General features: G+C 39.9%; 1 protein-coding gene across 3 annotated transcripts; it reads left to right on the top strand.

The window, feature by feature from the left end:
* The first annotated feature begins 1,661 nt into the window (after nucleotides 1-1,661).
* Nucleotides 1,662-19,381, top strand: LOC137274046 (L-aminoadipate-semialdehyde dehydrogenase-phosphopantetheinyl transferase-like). Of its 3 annotated transcripts, XM_067807022.1 has the most exons (8): nucleotides 1,662-1,767; nucleotides 2,008-2,082; nucleotides 3,197-3,356; nucleotides 5,997-6,219; nucleotides 13,035-13,153; nucleotides 13,252-13,482; nucleotides 16,994-17,185; nucleotides 18,372-19,373. In XM_067807022.1, the coding sequence occupies exons 3-7, from the start codon at nucleotides 3,204-3,206 to the stop codon at nucleotides 17,138-17,140; spliced, it is 873 nt and encodes a 290-aa protein (XP_067663123.1). In that variant the 5' UTR covers nucleotides 1,662-1,767; nucleotides 2,008-2,082; nucleotides 3,197-3,203; the 3' UTR covers nucleotides 17,141-17,185; nucleotides 18,372-19,373. The 3 variants fall into 3 exon arrangements, with proteins under 3 accessions (XP_067663123.1, XP_067663121.1, XP_067663122.1); XM_067807020.1 differs by having other exon boundaries at nucleotides 1,668-1,767; nucleotides 16,994-19,381; XM_067807021.1 differs by lacking the exon at nucleotides 2,008-2,082 and having other exon boundaries at nucleotides 1,668-1,767; nucleotides 16,994-19,373.
* The last annotated feature ends 2,674 nt before the right edge of the window (nucleotides 19,382-22,055 follow it).

Raw genomic sequence — 22,055 nt, 5'->3', positions numbered from 1 at the left:
GAAGCGGTAGAACTCCAAGTACTGAAGCAGTGGTAGGACTCGTAGTCGATGTACATGAAGATGGTAAATTATACAAGTCTCAGTGAATACTAGCCACAGTACCACCATTGTCATATGGCTACCGATTTAAAGTATATTTTCAAATGCTATCATTATTTGACCGTGCCCGTTCTGTATTGAGCGGCACGTGATTCCAGTCATATTCGGATGCAACTATCTCTCATATCGCCTGAATATTTGGCATGCTGCTCGACTCCGCACTGTCTATAAATAGTCGTGTTTTATATACAACGAATTTATGGCGATTATATGTAGTGCGGATATTTGTACAGTTTTCATTTAATTCAATCTTTGTTATACACAACTGCGGTAGACTCGGGCCTCGGGGAAATTAACCAGCATAATTGAGTTAGTCTTAGAAGGCGACATTCTGTCTTGCCATTGTGAAGAGCCGGAGTAGATGGAGGATGCTCCGCCTTATAAAGGGGAAATTGGCTTATATGCTCGCAAATGTGTGCACTAAAATGATTAAACTAAACATGCACATATATAATTTAATGTAGGTATAGTTATATACGTAGGAGCATTCAGCTGTACCTCGTTAGTAGCCCACTTGTGAAATGTGCTTTTACAAAAAACGTATGAAGTATTTTCGTCTGTTAATCAAGCTGTTTTGGGGTTAGGGTTGTCGATTTCCTGACCTCACTTTAAATAAATAAATAAATAAATAAATAAATAAATAAATAAATAAATAAATAAATAAATAAATAAATAAATAAATAAATAAATAAATAAATAAATAAATTTGAATGAGTGAATGAATACATCGCCTATTTCCTGATGGTACTTCAAATAGATTTTAAATGAATGTATGAATGAATGAATGAATGAATTAATGAATTAATGAATTAATGAATGAATTAATTAATTAATGATGTGTGAATAACCGTCTATAGATACTATGTATATATACTCCTCATATTTAAATAATAATTGTCGCCATATAATTATAATAGCGGCGGACCAAAGATGAGGCCATGAGGACTACTTACAACAGCAGGAGGCGTTCCTGCAGCAGTCTCAGCAACAGCAGCAGGACATCGACGTTTCAGATGACATCGTTCTCTGGTTTGGAGATATTAAGTCGTATGTGTGGGCGGTCTGTTTGAAATGCAAATACTGATTTCAATAAAACGAGCCCATGGCGTGACGGTCACAGTGTGATATATTTTATGGCCAATTACCAAGATTATACAACGACGTCTGTAAGACAGCGGAGTTCCGTGACTCACTAAGTCGTGCGTAATTCCTTTTCAGAAACAGAACAATAGGTCCTCATATTCATTATATTATTTAAATGACGGTAAATATTTTTGTTCACATTGTGCACACTGTTATTCTTGTCATTCCTCAACAAATATATATCGTCAAACATAAAAGAACTTAGTTAATAAAAGGTATTTTGAAGTGTGTAAATATGACATATTCTTTAACGACCTGTATTAATAATATCAATACTGCAATGTGTTTCACATGGTGCCTAAAGTTGACCGCGCTATCGCCGATGCGATATCCACAGAGCCGTTGAGGGTCTGTGGGAACTTTGAACATTGCCGGTGCTCCCTGACACTGTAAGGAGGTCAATTCGAGGAAAGTGATTGGCTAATATTTAACTTCCGGGAAAATGGCATCGAAAGATGTTCACATTGAGGGAGTGAATCTTTCGGAGTAGGAATTAGACGATTTTTCAGTACTACTATCCACAAGGTACACCTTCAATTGCATAACAAGAGAAACCCGTGTCAGTCCCCTTGTTCAGTAATTCATGTCACTTTAAAACAATGCCTCAAATTTACGAACTGTGCCAACAGGGAACCATACAAACTCTGTGATTATAAGTGACCACGTCGTGAAACTGTAGACAGTATGAATTAGTATTAAGAAGTTGCGACTTCTTATGAATTGGAAGAGCTCATTGATTTCTTACTGTGCACATTTTCTACCCAGACATTGCCAGTCTCTCCTCTGGCTCTTGACGACGAGAGACGAGAACCGTGTACGATTTTGAGTACAAACATACTGGCAAGTATTACAATTTGAGTGATGCAGATGTGTGCACTATATCAGTTTTTACAAGTGATGTGTTTTGTGCGTTGATGGGAGACTGAAGGGCTAGACTGCAGTTTACCGGGCGCTCTACTCTGGACTGAGCGTGCTGCTGTATCCTTAGCCCTTGGGCATCACCCTTCTAGATCCTTAGCCCTTGGCCTCCCCACTTCTAGATCCTTAGGGTTAGTGAGTAAAGGTTAGGGTTGGCTTACCATTGGTGTGAGTATATCCATTCGAGAAAAAAATCGGAAAAATGGCGGCCAGTAAAGTGCACTACTCCCGACTGAAGTATAGCAGGACTGATTTTTTCATATTTGACTTTAAAATTAATTTTTAAATATTTTTTTTTTACAGACTGCATGTAGTGATGATATAAGGTCACGTATAGCGTGCTGAACTCCACACCCCACTGACATGCTCTAAGCACATACAACATAATGGACATTATTACAAAACTGCCAGGGAGGTGCAAAATAGTTAATCATTTGACTTCTACCGGGTACACGTTTCACTTCTGGATGAACAGAGATGTTACAGAGATGTTTTGAGCAAACCTGTTCACATACCTAAACCAACTTGATTGTTGCTGAGTGCAACGTTAAAAACAGGCAAACACATGCAACAGTTTCATGCATCATGTTGACACTCCTACTAAAGGAAGATGGAAACACACAGTCACTGATTCACACAAGCAGATTTACTTCCAACAGTGAGTTGTCTTTTGACACATATACTATAGAAACATTTGAGAAAACACTTTTCAATATTTTAGAAAAATGAGGTTAATGTTGAATGTATGATGTACTGGTTTGTATGATATGCAGTGTATGATTCTAAATCAGCAGAATTTGTCTGAGTTGAAAAGATGCATGATGAATGGTACAGTTTGTTTTCTATGTACATTCCAAATGTTCAGTAATGATGAAATATATGGAATACTTTAAGTAGTGTGATCAAACACCATTTTACATCCGTCTTAGCCATTTGGTGTTGTCTTGATGTGCTACTGTTATAACCTGCCATTAATTGGTATGATTAAACACACAACAGTGATAGTTAGTGTTACAGACATGTCTCCATGTTATAGGTCAGTCATGATGTCTCGACGTGTGATCCGGGTTGCTGTGAATTCCACGGTTTGGAAGCCAACAGAGAGAGAATGGACATTGGCGGCACAATGTGTTCAGAAAGAAGAGAAAGAGAGAATTGGGAAATTTGTCTTCAAGAAAGATAGCAAGCCATCGATGGTGAGGTGTTGATTATCCTTATGCTTTGTTCAATAAATACCATCCCTCAGTAAAAAATGATGGGAAGTTTGATGGAATGTAATATGTACTCCACTTCCAAACAACTACCACCAGCAGTATAATATGATCACTAGGAAAGTTGGGTGTAATACAATCATATCATTGCAAATGGAAATAAGTGTGAGCATCAGTGTGGACATTCAGTCCATGGTTGATGTAACAGATACTTTGATGGCACAGGCTCGGTCATTTGCTTTGCAGAGTTATCCCCCTTAGTTGCCTCAGCAGCAAACTAGTGCTCATTGGTGATACAGAAACAGACTGCATCATGAAAACATGGATGTATCTGAAATACTGTATAAACATATGTTAAGCCATGCTCACTCACTCACTCACTCACTCACTCACTCACTCATTCACTCAGCCTTAATTGTGAAGATCGGTGCTCATGCTCTTAATCGTTGGATTGTCTGGTTGAGGTTAGGTTATTTACAGACCACCATTATAAAACTGGAAAATTGATGAGAGGGGGTGTAACAATAGATCAAACTATCGACGGAGTGCCATTGTTTAGGAGTCAATAGCAATTAACCAATTGGGAGTATGAATTACTGTCAATAAGTCGATAGATGCTGTGAATATTGAAGGGAAAATGATTATTTCTGTCAACGTATGTGCAGCGCAATTAAGACAAGTAACCACTTTGGTATAGATTCATCTGCTACTGTTGATGTAATATGTTGCATTTTTTATTACAATTTCTTAGTAAAGTACAGATTTTAGTACTTTTTTGAGTTGTGTCCAATTCTGGATTCAAACCTGCACTCTCAGAGTCATTCACCTAATTGCAAGAACACAGTCTAACCTGCTCAGCCACCATGATGCCAGCTAGTAATTTTTTGTTGTCACTGAATGTTAGAAATATTTGTTTATAATTTTGATTATCCTATATTTGATGATAACAGTGTTTGAAGCAGAAGTCTTTTAAATTCCTACTGGTCATCAAGATAACTTTAGCTGTCCACTTGACTTAGGACAATATGTTTGACTATATAACCAAAGTGAATAAATCTTTTACTGCAGTGTAGGATGAAAAATCATTGACCTAACTTGTGTTCAGTTTGTAGGTTAGTGTTTCTTATTCGAAGCTTTTGATCATTGTCATACACAACCACTGCCACAGCAGCATCCTTCTGTTTTCATGCTCTGTTGTTCTGAATTTTATCTAAAATAGTGTCAAGAAGGTATGTTTGATGGAAATTGATAGTGGATTTACTTGAAGTCCATGAAAATCTAAAACGAAAAAGAAGTGCATTTGTTTATATTTCAAAGTACATGTTAAATCTGAAATGTGAAAAACTTGTTAGGTTAGAGCTATTGCAATAGCTATGCATCAATAGACAATCGCTATCCCAATAGTACGCGTCAGTAGACTATTGCTATTGCAATAGTATGCATCAAGACTATTGCTATGGCAATAGTATGCATCAACAGACTATTGCTATCTCCATAGTATGCATCAACTGACACTTGCTATCACAATAGTATGCATCAATAGACTATTGCTATCGCTCTAGAATGCATCAATAGACTATTGCCATCACCATAGGTGCTTCAGTAGACTATCGCTATCACAGTAGTATGCATCAATAGACTGTTGCTATTGCCATAGTATGCATCAATAGACAATTGCTATCCCAACAGTTTGCATCAATAGACTATTGCTATTGCCATATTATGCATCAATAGACAATTGCTATCCCAACAGTTTGCATCAATAGACTATTGCTATTGCCATAGTATGCATCAATAGACAATTGCTATCCCAACAGTTTGCATCAATAGACTATTGCTATTGCCATAGTATGCATCAATAGACTATAGCTATTGCCATAGTATGCATCAATAGACAATTGCTATCCCAACAGTTTGCATCAATAGACTATTGCTATTGCCATAGTATGCATCAATAGACAATTGCTATCCCAACAGTTTGCATCAATAGACTATAGCTATCGCCATAGTATGCATCAATAGACAATTGCTATCCCAACAGTTTGCATCAATAGACTATGGCTATTGCCATAGTATGCATCAATAGACAATTGCTATCCCAACAGTTTGCATCAATAGACTATTGCTATTGCCACAGTATGCATCAATAGACAATTGCTATCCCAATAGTTTGCATCAATAGAGTATAGCTATTGCCATAGTATGCATCAATAGACAATTGCTATCCCAACAGTTTGCATCAATAGACTATTGCTATTGCCATAGTATGCATCAATAGACAATTGCTATCCCAACAGTTTGTATCAATAGACTATAGCTATCACCATAGTATGATTCAGCAGACATTGCTATCGCAATGGTATGCATCAATAGTCTATGGTTATCGTCATAGTATGCTTCAGTAGACTATCACTGTTGCAATAGTCACTTTGCCTCATTAGTCACCCCTATTGACGAGTGCAGTGTTTAACAACAAGCAAACAAACAAAGGTTGACTTATTACATACAGTAACATCAAGAGGGTATACTCACTCGTACATCAGAAAAATCAAATCATGAAAGATGTATGGTGATGGATTCATGTGGCTCAAAACTAAGGGTATGTTGGTATCTGTTTGTGTTCAGCTTGGTCGATTGTTGATTCGGAGGGTGTTAGCAGACGTCACAGGGAGGGACTTCATCGACATCAAGCTCAGGAGAACAGAGAAGGGGAAACCATTCCTTGAACCCACAGAATCAAGGGAAGATTTTCATGGAAGTTTCAATGTTGCCCACCATGGTGACTATGCTGTATTGACGCTCGACACTCACCATACAGTCGGAACAGATGTCATGAAAGTTGAACACAGTAAGTAAATTATCATCATGTTCCTGGGTGGCTCAGTGGTTCAGGGTGCTATAGCATGGTGTGTCTAGAGTCTCTAGCATACATCTTAGGTTTCTAAAATTGAACTAAATTTTGTGATGTAACCCCAGTGCAGTTTCAATTCATTTTGTCACAGTCAATCATCAGTCTGAGTTACTGTGCAATATATGAGAAGTACTGTCCACATTCAGGGGTTTGATTGTATATGACAGAGGTACTGTCCACATTACAAGGGTTCGATTGTATGAGATGCTGATGTGTATATGACGTCAGTAATGTCCAGATCATCAGGGTTTGATAGTATGTGATGAAGTAACTGGAGTGGTTTTGTATATACCACAAAGGCCAATAGGTTCCATAGAAGAAGGCCCTCTGGAAATAAATACCTTGTATTAAAATCTGCAACAATACTTCAGGGGCCGATACAGAGGAGACTTAGCAATAAATGCTACTATCAGATAAACTACTCAAAAAACGAAACACATAGGTAGTATTTTTCCATGTAAACTTTTGAATTTTGAATTTGATATCTATGGTGAACGCTGTCTGCAAACATTTCCGAGTTTGAATCCATCGTCATCGAGGACAACTCGCCCAAATGCACCAAAATCTGTTTTCTTCAATAAATGCAATAAATTGTGAACGGGAAGAAATTCATGCCTTTTGCACACACATTCCATACATCATTTCCAATAAAAGTCAGGGGGTGTCAGTGCTCTTGTGACAGTTGAAAACCTTCAGTTTGGTGTTAAAGTGATGCGTCAACTTACTGAGGCTCAGCGCAACAATGTGATTGGTCATTTGGAGGCTGGGGAGTCTCAGTCTGCGAATGTGTCAGAGTACCAAAGCAAGACTTTGGCAACGCTACCTGCAGCAAGGGTCAACATGTGATTGCCCCAGGTCAGGTTGACCTCATGTGACCATACCCGCTAAAGGACAGGTTTATTCGGCCTCGACATTTTCGGAACAGGTTCACCACAACATCTTCCACAACATCGGTAGTGCCAGGATTCAGAACAATTTCTGATCAGACTGTGAGGAACTGCTTACTTGAGGCTGGTATTCTTTCCAGAAGACCTTTGCGAGGAAGAGTCCTTACATGTCAACATCGGCAACAACGCAGACAGTGGTGTCTCCAACATTTCCCCTGGCCTTTGCAAAGGTGGAGAACTGTTTAGTGATGACTCACGTTACATGCTGTGGTGTCCCGACCGAAGAGCATGTATATATCGATGTTGTAATGAATGCTACGCTGCAAATTGTGTACAGGAAGGGGACAGATTTGGTGGTAGAAGTGTTACGGTTTGGGCCGGCATCTCATACAGTGGCAGGATAGATCTTATTTAGGTCCAGGGCAAATTGATAGATCAGCGTTAACGTGATGAAATCAGCAGGTCTCATGTCCATCCTTTCATGAACCGCCAGAACATCATTTTTCAGCATGATAATGCTCAGCCACATACAGCAAGAATAACCAGGGATTTCCAGGTTCTTGATTTGCCCTCACGATCACCGGATCTTAACCCTATTGAACGTTTAGGGGACGAATTGGATTGTCGTGTGTGACAGCGTGACCCTCAGCCACAGACGTTACCCGATCTGTTTGTGGCCTTGAGGGAAGAGTACCAACTCATTCCCAGGCACATCTCATCTGGATTCTGGTCCATTCTATGGGATGTCGATGCCAAGCAACCATTGATGCTATTGGTGGCCACACAAGATACTTAATGCCCTTCACCTTGGAACAATTGTCACTTGTGACATACAGTTTCTTGCAGCATTGGACCGTTACTGTTCATTCGGATTTTCTTCATACATACGATACGTATCACAATATTTTGTCCTTCTATGCAGAAAAATAAAAGTACTGGAAATAATGTGCTGTTATGTTATCATTTCAGGGAAGGTATTCTTCTCCCAAGAAAAATAGAACATGTCGTCATGAAAGACATTTTATTAAAAATGTTTAGCATGTGTCAGTTTAGTAGTGTTTCCCCAAAAATGGAACAGCAGGGATCAACATTGGCACAACTGGCTTTTTGAAAATCATCTCCGTCGGAGCATGTCCATGGCAATATTTTCCACGAAAATCTAAATAGAAGGGGAGACGGTGTTTTCGTAGACTGCTAAGTATGTAAGTGTCGTGTTGAATCGATACACAACAATCGTATCGGTGTATCGTATCATGCAGCTCATGAATCGCGATAACTTGCGTATCAATTAATCGTCACAACTCTAATGTTTACCACACATAACATGATACATGCTTGAAAGGAAGCTAAGAAATAACGCATACACACTAAAAATGAAAATACACAATGCAAATATAAACTAACATGTTAAAAGCTGTTGGAAATGATGACTAGTGACTAAAAAGAAACTGTGAACTGACCCACAAAACACCCTGCTATTGAATAGAAGGGGCTGAGGCAAGACAATAGAGGTTTAGTGATTAAAATACAAGTTAAAATATACTTGCTAATATACACATACTTACACTACTCTTACATATGTATGACATCAGTACTGTCTGTATTACCAAGTTTGATGGTATGAGATATAGATGGATGTATGACATCAGTACTGTCTGTATTACCAAGGTTTGATGGTATGAGATGTATGACTGATGTGTGACATCGGTACTGTCTGTATTACCAAGGTTTGATGGTACAAGATGTATGACTGATGTGTGACATCGGTACTGTCTGTCTTACCAAGGTTTGTTGGTATGAGATGTATGACTGATGTAGGACATCGGAACTGTCTCTATTACCAAGGTTTGGTGGTATGAGATGTATGACTGATGTGTGACATCGGTGCTGTCTATATTACCAAGGTTTGGTGGTATGAGATGTATGACTGATGTGTGACATCAGTATTGTCTGTATTACCAAGGTTTGATGGTATGAGATGTATGACTGATGTGTGACATCGGTGCTGTGTGTATTACCAAGGTTTGGTGGTATGAGATGTATGACGGATGTGTGACATCAGTACTGTCTGTATTACCAAGGTTTGATAGTATGAGATGTAGATGATGTGTGACATCAGTATTGTCTCTATTACCAAGGTTTGGTGGTATGAGATGTATGACTGATGTGTGACATCGGTGCTGTGTGTATTACCAAGGTTTGATGGTATGAGATGTATGACTGATGTGTGACATCAGTACTGTCTGTATTACCAAGGTTTGATGGTATGAGATGTAGATGATGTGTGACATCAGTATTGTCTGTATTACCAAGGTTTTGTGGTATGAGATGTATGACTGATGTGTGACATCAGTACTGTCTGTATTACCAAGGTTTGATAGTATGAGATGTAGATGATGTGTGACATCAGTATTGTCTGTATTACCAAGGTTTGATGGTATGAGATGTATGACTGATGTATGACATCGGTGCTGTCTTTATTACCAAGGTTTGATGGTATGAGATGTATGACTGATGTATGACATCAGTACTGTTTGTCTTACCAAGGTTTGATAGTATGAGATGTAGATGATGTAGGACATCAGTAGTGTCTGTATTATCAAGGTTTGATAGTATGAGATGTAGATGATGTATGACATCAGTACTGTCTGTATTACTAAGGTTTGATAGTATGGGATGTAGATGATGTATGACATCATTACTGTCTGTATTACCAAGGTTTGGTGGTATGAGATGTAGATGATGTATGCCATCAGTACTGTCTGTATTACCAAGGTTTGATGGTATGAGATGTAGATGATGTATGACATCAGTAGTGTCTGTATTACCAAGGTTTGGTGGTATGAGATATAGATGATGTATGACATCAGTAGTGTCTGTATTACCAAGGTTTGGTGGTATGAGATGTAGATGATGTATGACATCAGTACTGTCTGTATTACCAAGGTTTGATGGTATGAGATGTAGATGATGTATGACATCAGTAGTGTCTGTATTACCAAGGTTTGGTGGTATGAGATGTAGATGATGTATGACATCAGTAGTGTCTGTATTACCAAGGTTTGGTGGTATGAGATATAGATGATGTATGACATCAGTAGTGTCTGTATTACCAAGGTTTGATAGTATGAGATGTAGATGATGTATGACATCAGTAGTGTCTGTATTACCAAGGTTTGGTGGTATGAGATATAGATGATGTATGACATCATTATTTTCCAGATTACCAGGGTTTGATTGCATGATATGTAGATGGATGTATAAAATTACTGTCCAGAATATCAGGGTTAAATTGAACGGGATGTGGATGGAGATATGGTGAACACACCTTATAATGGCTCCCCTGGACAATGTTACTTAGGTTTAATATGCGAATGAAAGTTTTCCTTTTGATGAATTCTTGGATTTGGAATCTAAAACGATGGATAGTCACTCAGTTATGTTTCAGTTATTAATGAAATGGGCTGTTGGCCACACCAAAATTGCTCCTTGTTATCAGCAGACTGATACATGCCTGATATGGATCATATGATCCCAGCATCAGCACTTCCGGTGAATCACCAGCCTTAAAGATCATAAAACCATAACGCTTGTTTGTGTTATTCTAACATGATAACCTGTTTTCTTCGGAAGCAAATATTGATGTCAGTAACGTTATGTTATAAATGCATATTTTATCAGCAGTGAAGCATATTTCAACACAGCGCTACACAAGCCATCCATCTACGTCCACATGCAAAGGGGAGATTGCTATCTACTATGTCGTGAATTTGTCTCTTATGCTTAAGACTGTCAAACATTCTGCATGTAGAGAAAATATTGTCCAATAAATCAACAGCATACTCTGGGAGTCAGCAGGTGGCCGAAGTTATCACTGTAAAATCATAAATAAAAAGTGTATTATATGACCATTAGCTGTAGACAATCTTTGGGAGTTGCAGGTACCATGATGGAGTTGAGGTTGATATGGACGATGCCGTGCCAGAATCTGACTGATAACAGGTTTAAGTTTCAGAGCAGATATTTTCATAAATTACTTAACTCTGAAAGTTGATGTAAATGGCTACAGAATGACATTGTGGTAAATAAAGTGTTGCCGTCATTTGTGATACAAGTTGACTTGAGATTCAGTTGTGTCATGTTATTGTGAGGAGGGTATGTCAGGATGTTGGGGGTTCGGGAGGAGGGTTGAACATGTGGGCTTGAAAGGGATTGTAGGGTAGGGAGGGTCTGTCAAAGATGTCGGATGGGGATGGGTTGTCAAAGATGTGGGGTAGGGAGGGAGGTGTCAAAGTTTTGTGGTGGGGAGGGGCTGTCAAAGATTTGGGTGGGGAGGGAGGTGTCAAATTTGTGAGGTGGGAAGGGAGGTGTCAAAGTTGTTGGGTGGGTAGGGGTTGTCAAAGATGTGGGATGGAGAGGGAGGGTGGGGAGAGGGTTGTCAAAGATTTGATTGGGGAGGAAGGTGTCAAAGTTGTCCAGAGGGGCTGTCAAAGATATGGGTTAGGGAGGGAGGTGTCAGAGTTGTGGTGTGGGGAGGGGCTGTCAAAGATGCAGGTTGGGAGGGAGGTGTCAAAGTTGTGATGAGGGGAAGGGCTGTCAAAGATTTGGTGGGGAGGGAGGTGTCAGTCATGGGGTTGGGAGGGGGAGGAGATGTGGATTGGGGAGGGTCCATCAAAGATGTGTGGTGGGGAAGGGCTGTCAAAGATAGGTGGTGGGGAGGGGCTGTGAAAGATGTGGGATAGAGAGGGAGGGGTCAAAGTCGTGTGGTGGGGAGGGGCTGTGAAAGATGTGGGATGGAGAGGGAGGGTGGGGGGAGGGGCTGTGAAAGATGTGGGATGGAGAGTGAGGGCAGAGTTGGAGGGTTGGGAGAGGGTTATCAAAGATTTGGGTGGAGAGAGAGGTGTCAAAGTTGGTGGTTTTGGGAGTTGGGTATCATAGATGAATCCTTGGGAGGGTGTGTCAGGGATAATAGGGAGGGTTTTTGTTGTCAAATTATGTTAGGGATGGCACAGGAGGTGTGAAAACTGTGTCCAGGGGAGGAGGGTTTGATAGTACGGATAAGATGATTGTAGATGTGTTGGTTTCTGATTTTGAATCCGATAAATTAACTGGGAACGAAAGATTTTAGTTCATAGCATATGTCAGAGAATGTCTGGTGGGGATGGGCTGTGAAAGATGTGGGATAGAGAGGGAGGGGTCAAAGTCGTGTGGTGGGGAGGGGCTGTGAAAGATGTGGGATGGAGAGGGAGGGTGGGGGGAGGGGCTGTGAAAGATGTGGGATGGAGAGGGAGGGGTCAAAGTCGTGTGGTGGGGAGGGGCTGTGAAAGATGTGAATGTTAGATCAACTGTTTATAGCATTGTAAACTGATGTGAGATACACAGAATATAGCATTGCCAGAGAATATGACATCCATGTGATAACTGAAAAACATATTTACCCAGTGCCAGTGAAACCTCGAAACTCTCCACCAGAAGCTGTGTCATTAACAATCAAATGACGACATAATATAATGCATGCAGTGGAGTTTGAAACCTTTTGATTCACTGTTTTGAGTTCACCGTGTACATTTATTTTACCAATTATCACTGCTTTATTTAAGCTGTTTAATATATTGAATTATTTGCAGACTCAACTTAAATATTATTTAACATTTTTATTGCAGTTTAAACTTGTTAAGATATGTTTCACTGATTTTTTAAGTCTGGTCAGCAAACATGTGATAAAAGTTTATGGCATTGTCAGCAGCATGTGAGATACATTGTTTTTAACATTGTAAGGTGATGTGTGATACACAGTTTATGGCAATGTCAGTGAGATACGTGGTGTGGTGGACCCTGCATTTTATCTAGAAGTACATGTTTCAGGAAAGGACATGCGGAAGTTTTTCTCCACTCTTCGTCGTCAGATGACAGAGCAGGAATGGAGGACAGTGGAGAGGCAGGAGGGGGATGCTGGGAAGATGACCATGTTTTACAGGTTGTGGGTGAGTGAACGACATCACTTCACCTAACCTCTTTCTTTGAATTGCGCCATGATTAAATTGTAAGGTGCATGTTAGAAAGAATGTTTTTTCACTTTCAGTGTTTGAAGGAGAGCTATGTCAAGGCCATCGGAATCGGAATGGGTTTTGATGTCAGCAGACTTGACTTCCATGTCCCCACAGAGAATTTGTCAGTGAACCAGATGGTCCGAGACACGTTTGTATATGTTGATGGGAAGAAACAAACTGATTGGTTGTTTGAAGAAACCATGTTGGATGCAGATCACTGTGTTGCTATAGCAACCAATATAGGCACTACTGATATATCCAAGGTGGGTAATATATCCTCTCAGTCACCTGCATGCTTCATATCACTCACCATGTAATGAAATGCAAGATATGAGTGTGTGGTTGGGGCTTAAAGCAACCATTCATCCTCAAGTATAGATCCTGGGGTATTTAGACCACAGTGACCCTGGTCATGAGGCAACTTACAGTGGTCAGAGACATATGTTGCAGAACAAAATGCAACATGTATCAGTCTTGTGTCTCTTGTAGATGTGAGACACAGCAGACTTAAGTCTCAGTGCATGTGCAAGTAAATTATGAGCTCTAGTTAGTCCCACAGAAACAAATATATCTAAGAAAGTCCATGCAAGTCTAGAAAATGTGGCAAGTCCACAGCTTCTCTGGGCTCCTTTTCTTTGTATTTATTATTTTAATTTAAAAACTTTTATTTTCAGTAAAATATGTTCTTTTGTATATACTAGCTGATACTGAGCTACTAAGATCAGGATTTTTTACCCTGACCAAGGATGATATGCTTATTTCAAATTTGAAAAATAGAAGACAAGTTCACAGAAACAGTTGTTTGTGTAAATAAGTATTCCTGAAGTATTTGTTCTGAAATATTTTCGCTTAAAATCAATTGTTTCATTTTTAAAACACTTACAAAGACATTTGCATCACAGGTTTTATCTTTCCACTTTAATCAATTCTGATTGTTCCAAATAAATGATGTGGACTTTTTGTACAGCAAACAATCATTTTTCAGTAATTCGTTTCATTACTCTTGATAGGATAAATTGGTCTTGTTGAAATATTGATAAATTACCAGTGTTCAACACTATTTTGATAAACTTGTTGGGTTACAAAATGTGTCACAATTAATTGCAAGATAGCATTACTCAAAAGTCTCTCTCTTTATACTGTTTTCTTTGAAATGCTATTTCAACAAACTTTCGTATAGAAAACAGGATGGAAATAGCATTCCAGTGGTGATAATCTGTTCTTTCATTGACGGGAACTTGTATAAGCCATGAGAGGGCGCCTATCTCGCTGGCCCTGCCGTCAGAGCCTTCCTGTACTTATCTCCAACCTTCCCATATCTTTTTGATTCTCCCTTTGGAGTGGAATGTGATATGAGAATTCTCCTGACACTGTAACAAATTATAGATCCCACTTGTTGACAGTGGCAGGGAAATAGCATCTCCACTTCCTCTATACTGTTTACACAACTAATTAATTATAATGACAGCTGCATGTACCTGTCAGATGGACTAGGGATGTGTTTTTATACCTTGGATTAAGTGTCTGGAAAATACATAAACATCTTGTTATGGATTATTGAATGTATCTAGTGTTGTGACCCTGTGTGGTTTGCTTTTTGTTACTGTTTTTTTAGTTATTTTTTTTAAACTTTAGGCGTTTGGATGTTTAAGCTTTATTTTTGGTGATTTGTTTCTCAGCATGAATCATAAACTTGTAATAATTTATGTAACATTCTTGATATGTATTTTTCAAGTGTCAGTTAATGCTACAAGTTGATATATCATGTGGTCTTTATCTGTATGTCAAGCATCATGTCAGGGTCATTGTTCAGGTTATGTGAAAGGCAATGGGGTAGCCTTGTGGTTGAAGTGTTTGCTCATGAAGCTGAGGACTTTGGGTTTGATTCTCCATTTGTGTCTGACTCCCAGTCTTTGTGTCTCCTTGCTGTAAAGAGCAGTTATGTTGCACATGACACCTTGAAGGTGTGGGGTTTTTTAAGATGCCTCCACACTGATGGTGATATTCTCATAACACAAAGATCTTACTACGTTACAGTGTACTCCTTTACAGACTTGTTCGTGGTATCAATGAGAATTCATCTGGCAAATACAGAGATCAAAGGTCAAGTCATAAGGTTGAAAACAATAAAACCTTTCTTACGAGAGGATGTGAATAAGGTTTGATCCTTGCATAGAAAAACACAAAATACTGGTATGAGCCACATTTATTTTTCAACATAGTCCCCTTGTGAGTCAAGACACTTGTTCCATCTTTTCTGCCAGTCACTGATGCCATCTCTGTAGAAGGCGCCATTTTGGTAATCAAACCAAGCCTCAGTAGCTGCAATAAGCTCATTATCATCCTGAAATCTACGACCACGCAAGTGTTTCTTGAGATTTGGGAACAGATGGTAATCACTTGGTGCCAGGTCTGGAGAGTAGGGGGGATGTGGCAAGATTTCGCACCCGCATACCTGGACAGCAGCGGCTACAACGCGAGAGGTGTGTACTGGAGCATTGTCTTGATGTAGAAGAATACCACATCTGATCTTGCCCAGGCGCTTCTCCTTGATTGACTGTCGCACTTGCCTCAACAAGTTAGCGTAATATTCCCCATTCATTGTTCTTCCTTTTGGTAAGTAATCTATGTGGATGACGCCTTTGCTATCCCAGAAGACTGTCGCCATTACCTTCTGCACTGATCTGGAGACTTTGAACTTTTTGGTCCTGGGAGAAGTGACATGTTTCCATTCCATGGATTCTTGTTTGCTGTCAGGATCATAGTGGTGGATCCAGGTTTCATCACAGGTTACTAGCCTAAAGTGAAAATCTTCTGGATTCTGGTTGTATCTGGTTAGCATGGAGTTGCTTATGGTGACTCTTGTTTGTTTCATTTCATCTGTAAGCATTCTTGGCACCCATCTTGCGCACACCTTAGACATGACGAGCTGTTCATGAAGAATTGTCTCGATGGATCCGTGTGAAATGCCTGTGGTCTCCTCTAACTCGTGGAGTGTGATTCGACGATTTTCCAGCACAAGTCTATGCACTTTGTCAATGTTTTCCTGACTAGTGCTTGTTGTTGGGCGACCTGGACAGGGGTCATCTTCAAGACTCTCTCTACCATGCTTAAATTCATTGACCCATCGTTTGATGGTAGCAGATGAAGGGGAAGGCTTCCCATAAACTGCTGAAAGCCTTTCTTCAATGTTCGTCGCCGAGTTTCCTTCAAGAACTAAAAACTTAATTACTGCTCTATACTCAATTTTATTCATTTTCACTGCCGTGAGGGGGGTCTCTTTCTGTCAATGTGATTTGTTCAATAACTTCTGAGAGTAGGATACCAAAACTTATATATCACATCAGCTACACCCCATAGGCAGTGACACCTGGGTAAGAAAAATGCTCAAGGCTCAAAACTTATTGTCATCCCCTAGTAGAAAATATTTTTTTTTATCTGTATGTTTGGTTGATGTCTTCTCAGGGATGGGACCCAGTTTTGTAATATTTTGGTTTAAATGAATCAAAGGTCAAGGACAAGAGGAAACCCTGTTTTAACAGTAGAATGACATCACAGGAGTCAGGTTCAAGGGTTCAAGGCTGCTTTTAGCAATGTTTCTGCATGTTATGGGTGGGGAACACCATGTGGAGAATCAAACTCAGACCTTTAGTGTGACGAACAAACATTTTAAGTACTAGGCTACCTCACTGTACCTCACAGAGATTTAATTGATGGAGATTCAGTAAAAAATATGGACCGGACATTTTGTACTTGCTTGCATATTTTCTTCAGGAATCGACATGTTCCAGTTCATTTGAATTCTGGACTGCAGCAGACCTTTTGTCTCGATGTCATCCCTTGGAGGGAAGTCAGCCAGATCCAGACTACTGGGCAATGTTTGATGCAAGACAAGAGGCACCCATGGCCCAGAGGTCATGACAGTCAGCAGAGATGTTAGTCCTGAACAAGAGGAGATAACTCTGGGTGAATGTTGGCCATAATGCATGTAGTGGTTAATTGCATCTGTGGAAACTTTTAATGAAAGAGTGAAGAAAATATTGAAATGATATGTAGAGGTGTTGGGTGGATATTTACTGAAAAAATATTAACCAAGAATGGAAAAAATGTATATTGGTGTTTCCTATTCTCGCTGTACTTATGGATATCGTCTGAGAAAATAATGCAAACAGTTCTTTTTATTTAAATGCTTGTTGTTTTTAAATGAAGAGACTCTACCTCTAACATGTGCATCTATCAACTGCTCGATCCATCAGGTGTATTACCACTCTTGCGCTCGATGAAAAACAAGGTCATCCTCGTTTGACTTGTCGAGGTGTCTCCCTTTTTCATGGCATAATGAGAGAGTAATGCTATTAAGTGTAAGGAAGGGGAATCCTGTTGGAAAGGACGGGAAAAAGTTATGATTTTTCCAAGTTGGTAAAAACTCACGAATATTCGTTGCATTGCAAAATTTTGAACATTCACAGACTTGGGCCACTTCCTAGTTACCGGTCAGTGATGTAAACAACCGCTAAGTTTGACACATTGGCAATCTCAGCAGAAAACATGTTTACAGTGAGAATAGGAGACAGCCCTATATATTGTGAGTTTTGTCAGATTTTCTTTCTGGGGACAGGGAGGTGACGTAGCCTAGTGGTTACAGCATCCACTTGTCAAAACCTGGGTTCGATTCCCCACATGGGTACAATGTATGAAAACCATTTCTGGTGTACCCCACCGTGATATTTCTGGAAGTTTGGAATGAGCAGCATAAAACCATTCTTATTCACTTTTTCTGAGGACTTTGCCACTGAATTCAGTTACGTCGTGATGGGGGACACTGCTCCAAGAATTGTTCATCGACAAAAGAATTGTACTACAGTACTCTCAGTAGAGGAATCTGGGTTGCAACATGTGTTGAAGTGTATTTGGAGCAGAAGTGTTCGATGTCTGTTACATAGATTCTGTTTTCTGCAAACTGATGTGAATAATACCCAGCATAACCAGTCACTTAGTTGTCATGGATACAGGGAAGATAAGAACTACAGTGAAAATCAATTCGCCATTTCTATTGTTTATTTAGGAAGGGAAGCTTTGGTGAATTAATTTCAGTGTTTATTTATGTTAAACAAAACCTAGAATTGTTACAGCTATGTTTTTTCTTTTACAGAATGTTGCAGACTCCTTATACAGTCTTGCCATATGTATTGCTTGAAAAGCCTGTTATATCAGGGTATGAAACTCCCCAGACAACATTTCAGTCAGACCATTGAGCTGGTTTGGTGTGAAACTTGCCAGCCCTGACCAAATTTCACCCGTCCACAAAATGTCTTCATTTACATGTCAGTTTTAACCCGACCATTGGGCAGGTGAACTGAGATTCTGTCAGTCAGTGTTGAAAATAACCTATCGCTGGTGGTTGGGCAGGCGGGTATTTTGAATGATTGGTTTTTAGCTGGTATGCTAAAAATATAGGGCAGTTCCTAGAACCATGCTGTGTAGGGTCGAATGTGAAATATCAATCCTAGATCAAGTACTGAAGTCACTAACTTCTCCATTGTAGCTTACATCATATTGGAGTTTGCCTTCAACAGAACATGAAGAGTTGGTTCCCATTCAACATGATTAGCAGGGGTTAAAAAATCTCATCGCCCTATGCCTGGGACAATTCAGTGTTCATTTTGGGGCAATCAAATAATGGTATCTTACTTGTCCATGGTGTAGTAGATAATTTAGGCTTATGGTTTCAGACTGCAAATAAACTTGTATTTCATTTCATATCTTCTCAAAATGTAGCTATTAAATTTCACAATGATAATAAAGTAGGGTTACCTTTCTTGGCTGTATATCACTTTTTTGATAAATAGCCCAGTACACATTAACATCAAATACCGTGTGGATATATTTTTTCATAATTTTATCATCATGATGTCATTAAAATCAGGGCAAGTGGAAAATTTGTCAGGACAAGTTACTTTGTTAAAGTAACTTGCCCAGTGGCTAGTGGCTTTCAAAAAAAATATTTAATTCCTGATTAGTTTTTCTGGAAATTGCTGTGAGAATGACATGTAAAATAATGGCTTGTTGGTTGGCTGCTTGTTGATAGTGTGCGATAAAATTGTGTGAGTTATTTAATATAAATCATTTATATATTTGATGAATAAACATTCTCTGAATACATGTGTTTCTGTCTACTGCATCATGGGAGTTCTGCATGGAGCACCTGGTCTGGCCAGGTCAAAAACAAATCTGTAATGGTGTGATGTTGGAACTGAAGATGCCACTGTGAGAGCTCATCCTGATGTGTAAACGTGTTGAAATCTTGACATACAGATATTTTAACAGTTGATTGTCACATTCAAGCTACATTTTAACTTTTATCTCCAGGAAAATAGTATATATTTCTGTGAGAATTAGTTTCCCATGGTGTCGGGATCAGCCCTTCAACCTTTCAACAGGTGTGTCGAAGGAGGATACACCACCTCAAATCTGTAAATGACTTGAAAATGTGTTCTTTAACAACTATTTTGGAGGCATCAATGTCCGCCTATCAGTGTGAAGGAGAATCTAGTTATTGAGGCATGGTGGGATCATGTCCCCCAAGTGTGTGGCAAACCTGCCAAACTATCCAATGACTTCTCCCTGATTATAACACTTATCTCTGACAGCCATAAATTCATCAGTTTTATGTCTCAAGCCATTAAGGATTTCTTCTACTGGATGGAATCTATGCCTTGTGAAACATCACAACATGGCGGTATTGTTGTCTGATCGTCTGCCACGTGAGTTAAGTTTGGGCCACATGACCCATGGAGGCCAGCGTTCCGTGTTGTTGGTAGCATGGTGGGAGTGACACTCGAGGAGTAGATCTTGCCAGCAGGGGGTGCTGTTCAGAATTCTTGGGCAGGAAGTACCTTGTTCTATAACCTGAGGAGGTAGACTCACAGCTGACATGATCACGACAGTCGCAGTAAAACAATCAGTAACATAAGAGCAGATAAGTAACACAGTTTAGCAATTTTTGTTAACTTTCCTTTCATTAATAGAACATCAACAGAAATGATACAATTTATTTCAAAATGGTTCTTCTCTTTTTGAAAGTAGGCTGTAAACTAACTGTACAATCACCATATTAGAATAATTGTGCTTTCTAGGTGTTCAAAAGAGGCAATTCTGATTGTGGGCAGTGGGGCCTAAGGTTAAAGCATTCACTTGTCACACAGAAGCCTGAGTTTGATTCCCCACATGAGAACAATGTGTGAAGCCCATTTATGGTGTTCCCTGCCCTGATGTTGCTGGAATATTGCTAAAAGAAGGGTAAAGCCATACTCACTCACTCAATCACTCCTTGTATGGATATCTTTGATAAGTAGATAAATTGTTTGCTAGTGAATCCAACATTCAATGTCACAAATAACAATACATAAGAGAGAACTGTCACTGAGGATAGAGTGATGCCGTCTCACTCTGAGATATGGAGCTACAGCACACGAGTGAGAGTCAGTTGACTTTCTGAGGGTCTGAATGAAGTTTCACAACAAACCAGTATGATCTGGTTTTGATCTCATAACCGTGTGTTTGATGGCATGAATACAGACTGATTTAGTCAGGGTGCAGTGACGGTATGTAAGTCAGGGTGACATGTGAGATGGTACATCGACACTGAGACAATGTGCAGTGACATTACGTTAGTCAGGGTTACATGTTAGGCTGGGTGCAGTAACACACTGAGTTAGGCTGCAGTGACGTTATGTGAGTCAGGGTGCAGTGATGCTATGTTTGTCAGGGTGCAGTGACACTGTGTAATTCTGGGTGCAGTGACACTATGTGAGTCTGGCTGCAGTGATGTTATGTGAGGCTGCAATGATGCTATGTGAGTCAGGGTGTAGTGACTGAGTCCAGGTGCAATGACACTATGTGAGGCTGGGTGCTGTGACAATACGAGTTAGGATGCAGTGACATTATAGAGACAGGGTGCAGTGACGCTATGTCTGTCAGGGTGCAGGGACTATTATGTGAGTCAGGGTGCAGTGCCATGTGGGACAGGGTGCAGTGATGCTATGTGATTCAGGGTGCAATGACACTATTTGCATCAAGCTGCAGTGACACGATGTGAGTCCTGCATCAAGTGGCATTGTGTGAGACAGGGGACAGTGACACTATGTGAGTCAGGGTTCAGTGACAGCATGTGGGACAGGGTGCAGCCATGCTATGTGAGTGGAGGTGCAGTGACACTATGTGAGTCAGGGTGCAGTGACGCTATGTGAGTCAGGGTGCAGTGATATGTGAGTCAGATTGCAGTGACACTGTGAGTCAGATTGCAGTGACATGTGTCAGGGTGCAGTGATATGTGTCAGGGTGTAGTGACATGTGAGTCAGGATGAAGTGATGCTATGTGAGTCATGGGGTAGTGACACTGTGTGAGTCAGGTACCATCTGGAGAGATGGAAGTTCTGACAAGGATCAATTATCACTTCATTTCAGGATTTTTCAGGATACAGAAGTACAGCTGTAATTATCCTGTACACACAAGGGCAGTGTTGGAGATCTTCTGGTTCTGTGTCATCAACACTGTATCTCCCTCCTCCAGCCTCCCAGGATAACTGTGACAGATTCATTCATACATGCAGGCCAGTGGAGCTGGTTGCACTACACAACTCCCTGCTATCTTTATGTGTGTAGCGTCACCTTGCATGTCACTGATAACACCAAAATGATCATAAATCAAGTACTTAAAAAACTATCCTTGGGAATAGGAAAACACTTAACAGTTTTGGAACCATACTTTGTTGGCACAAATGTGTATTTCATCAAGTTTGGGGCTTCCAATTGTCAAGATAGCATGATGTATGTG

Source organism: Haliotis asinina, chromosome 2 (assembly GCF_037392515.1).
Source record: "Haliotis asinina isolate JCU_RB_2024 chromosome 2, JCU_Hal_asi_v2, whole genome shotgun sequence".
NCBI classification, from domain to species: Eukaryota; Metazoa; Mollusca; class Gastropoda; order Lepetellida; family Haliotidae; genus Haliotis; species Haliotis asinina.
The sequence above is the reverse complement of the archived record's forward strand: the minus strand, read 5'-3'. Positions and strand labels throughout refer to the sequence as shown.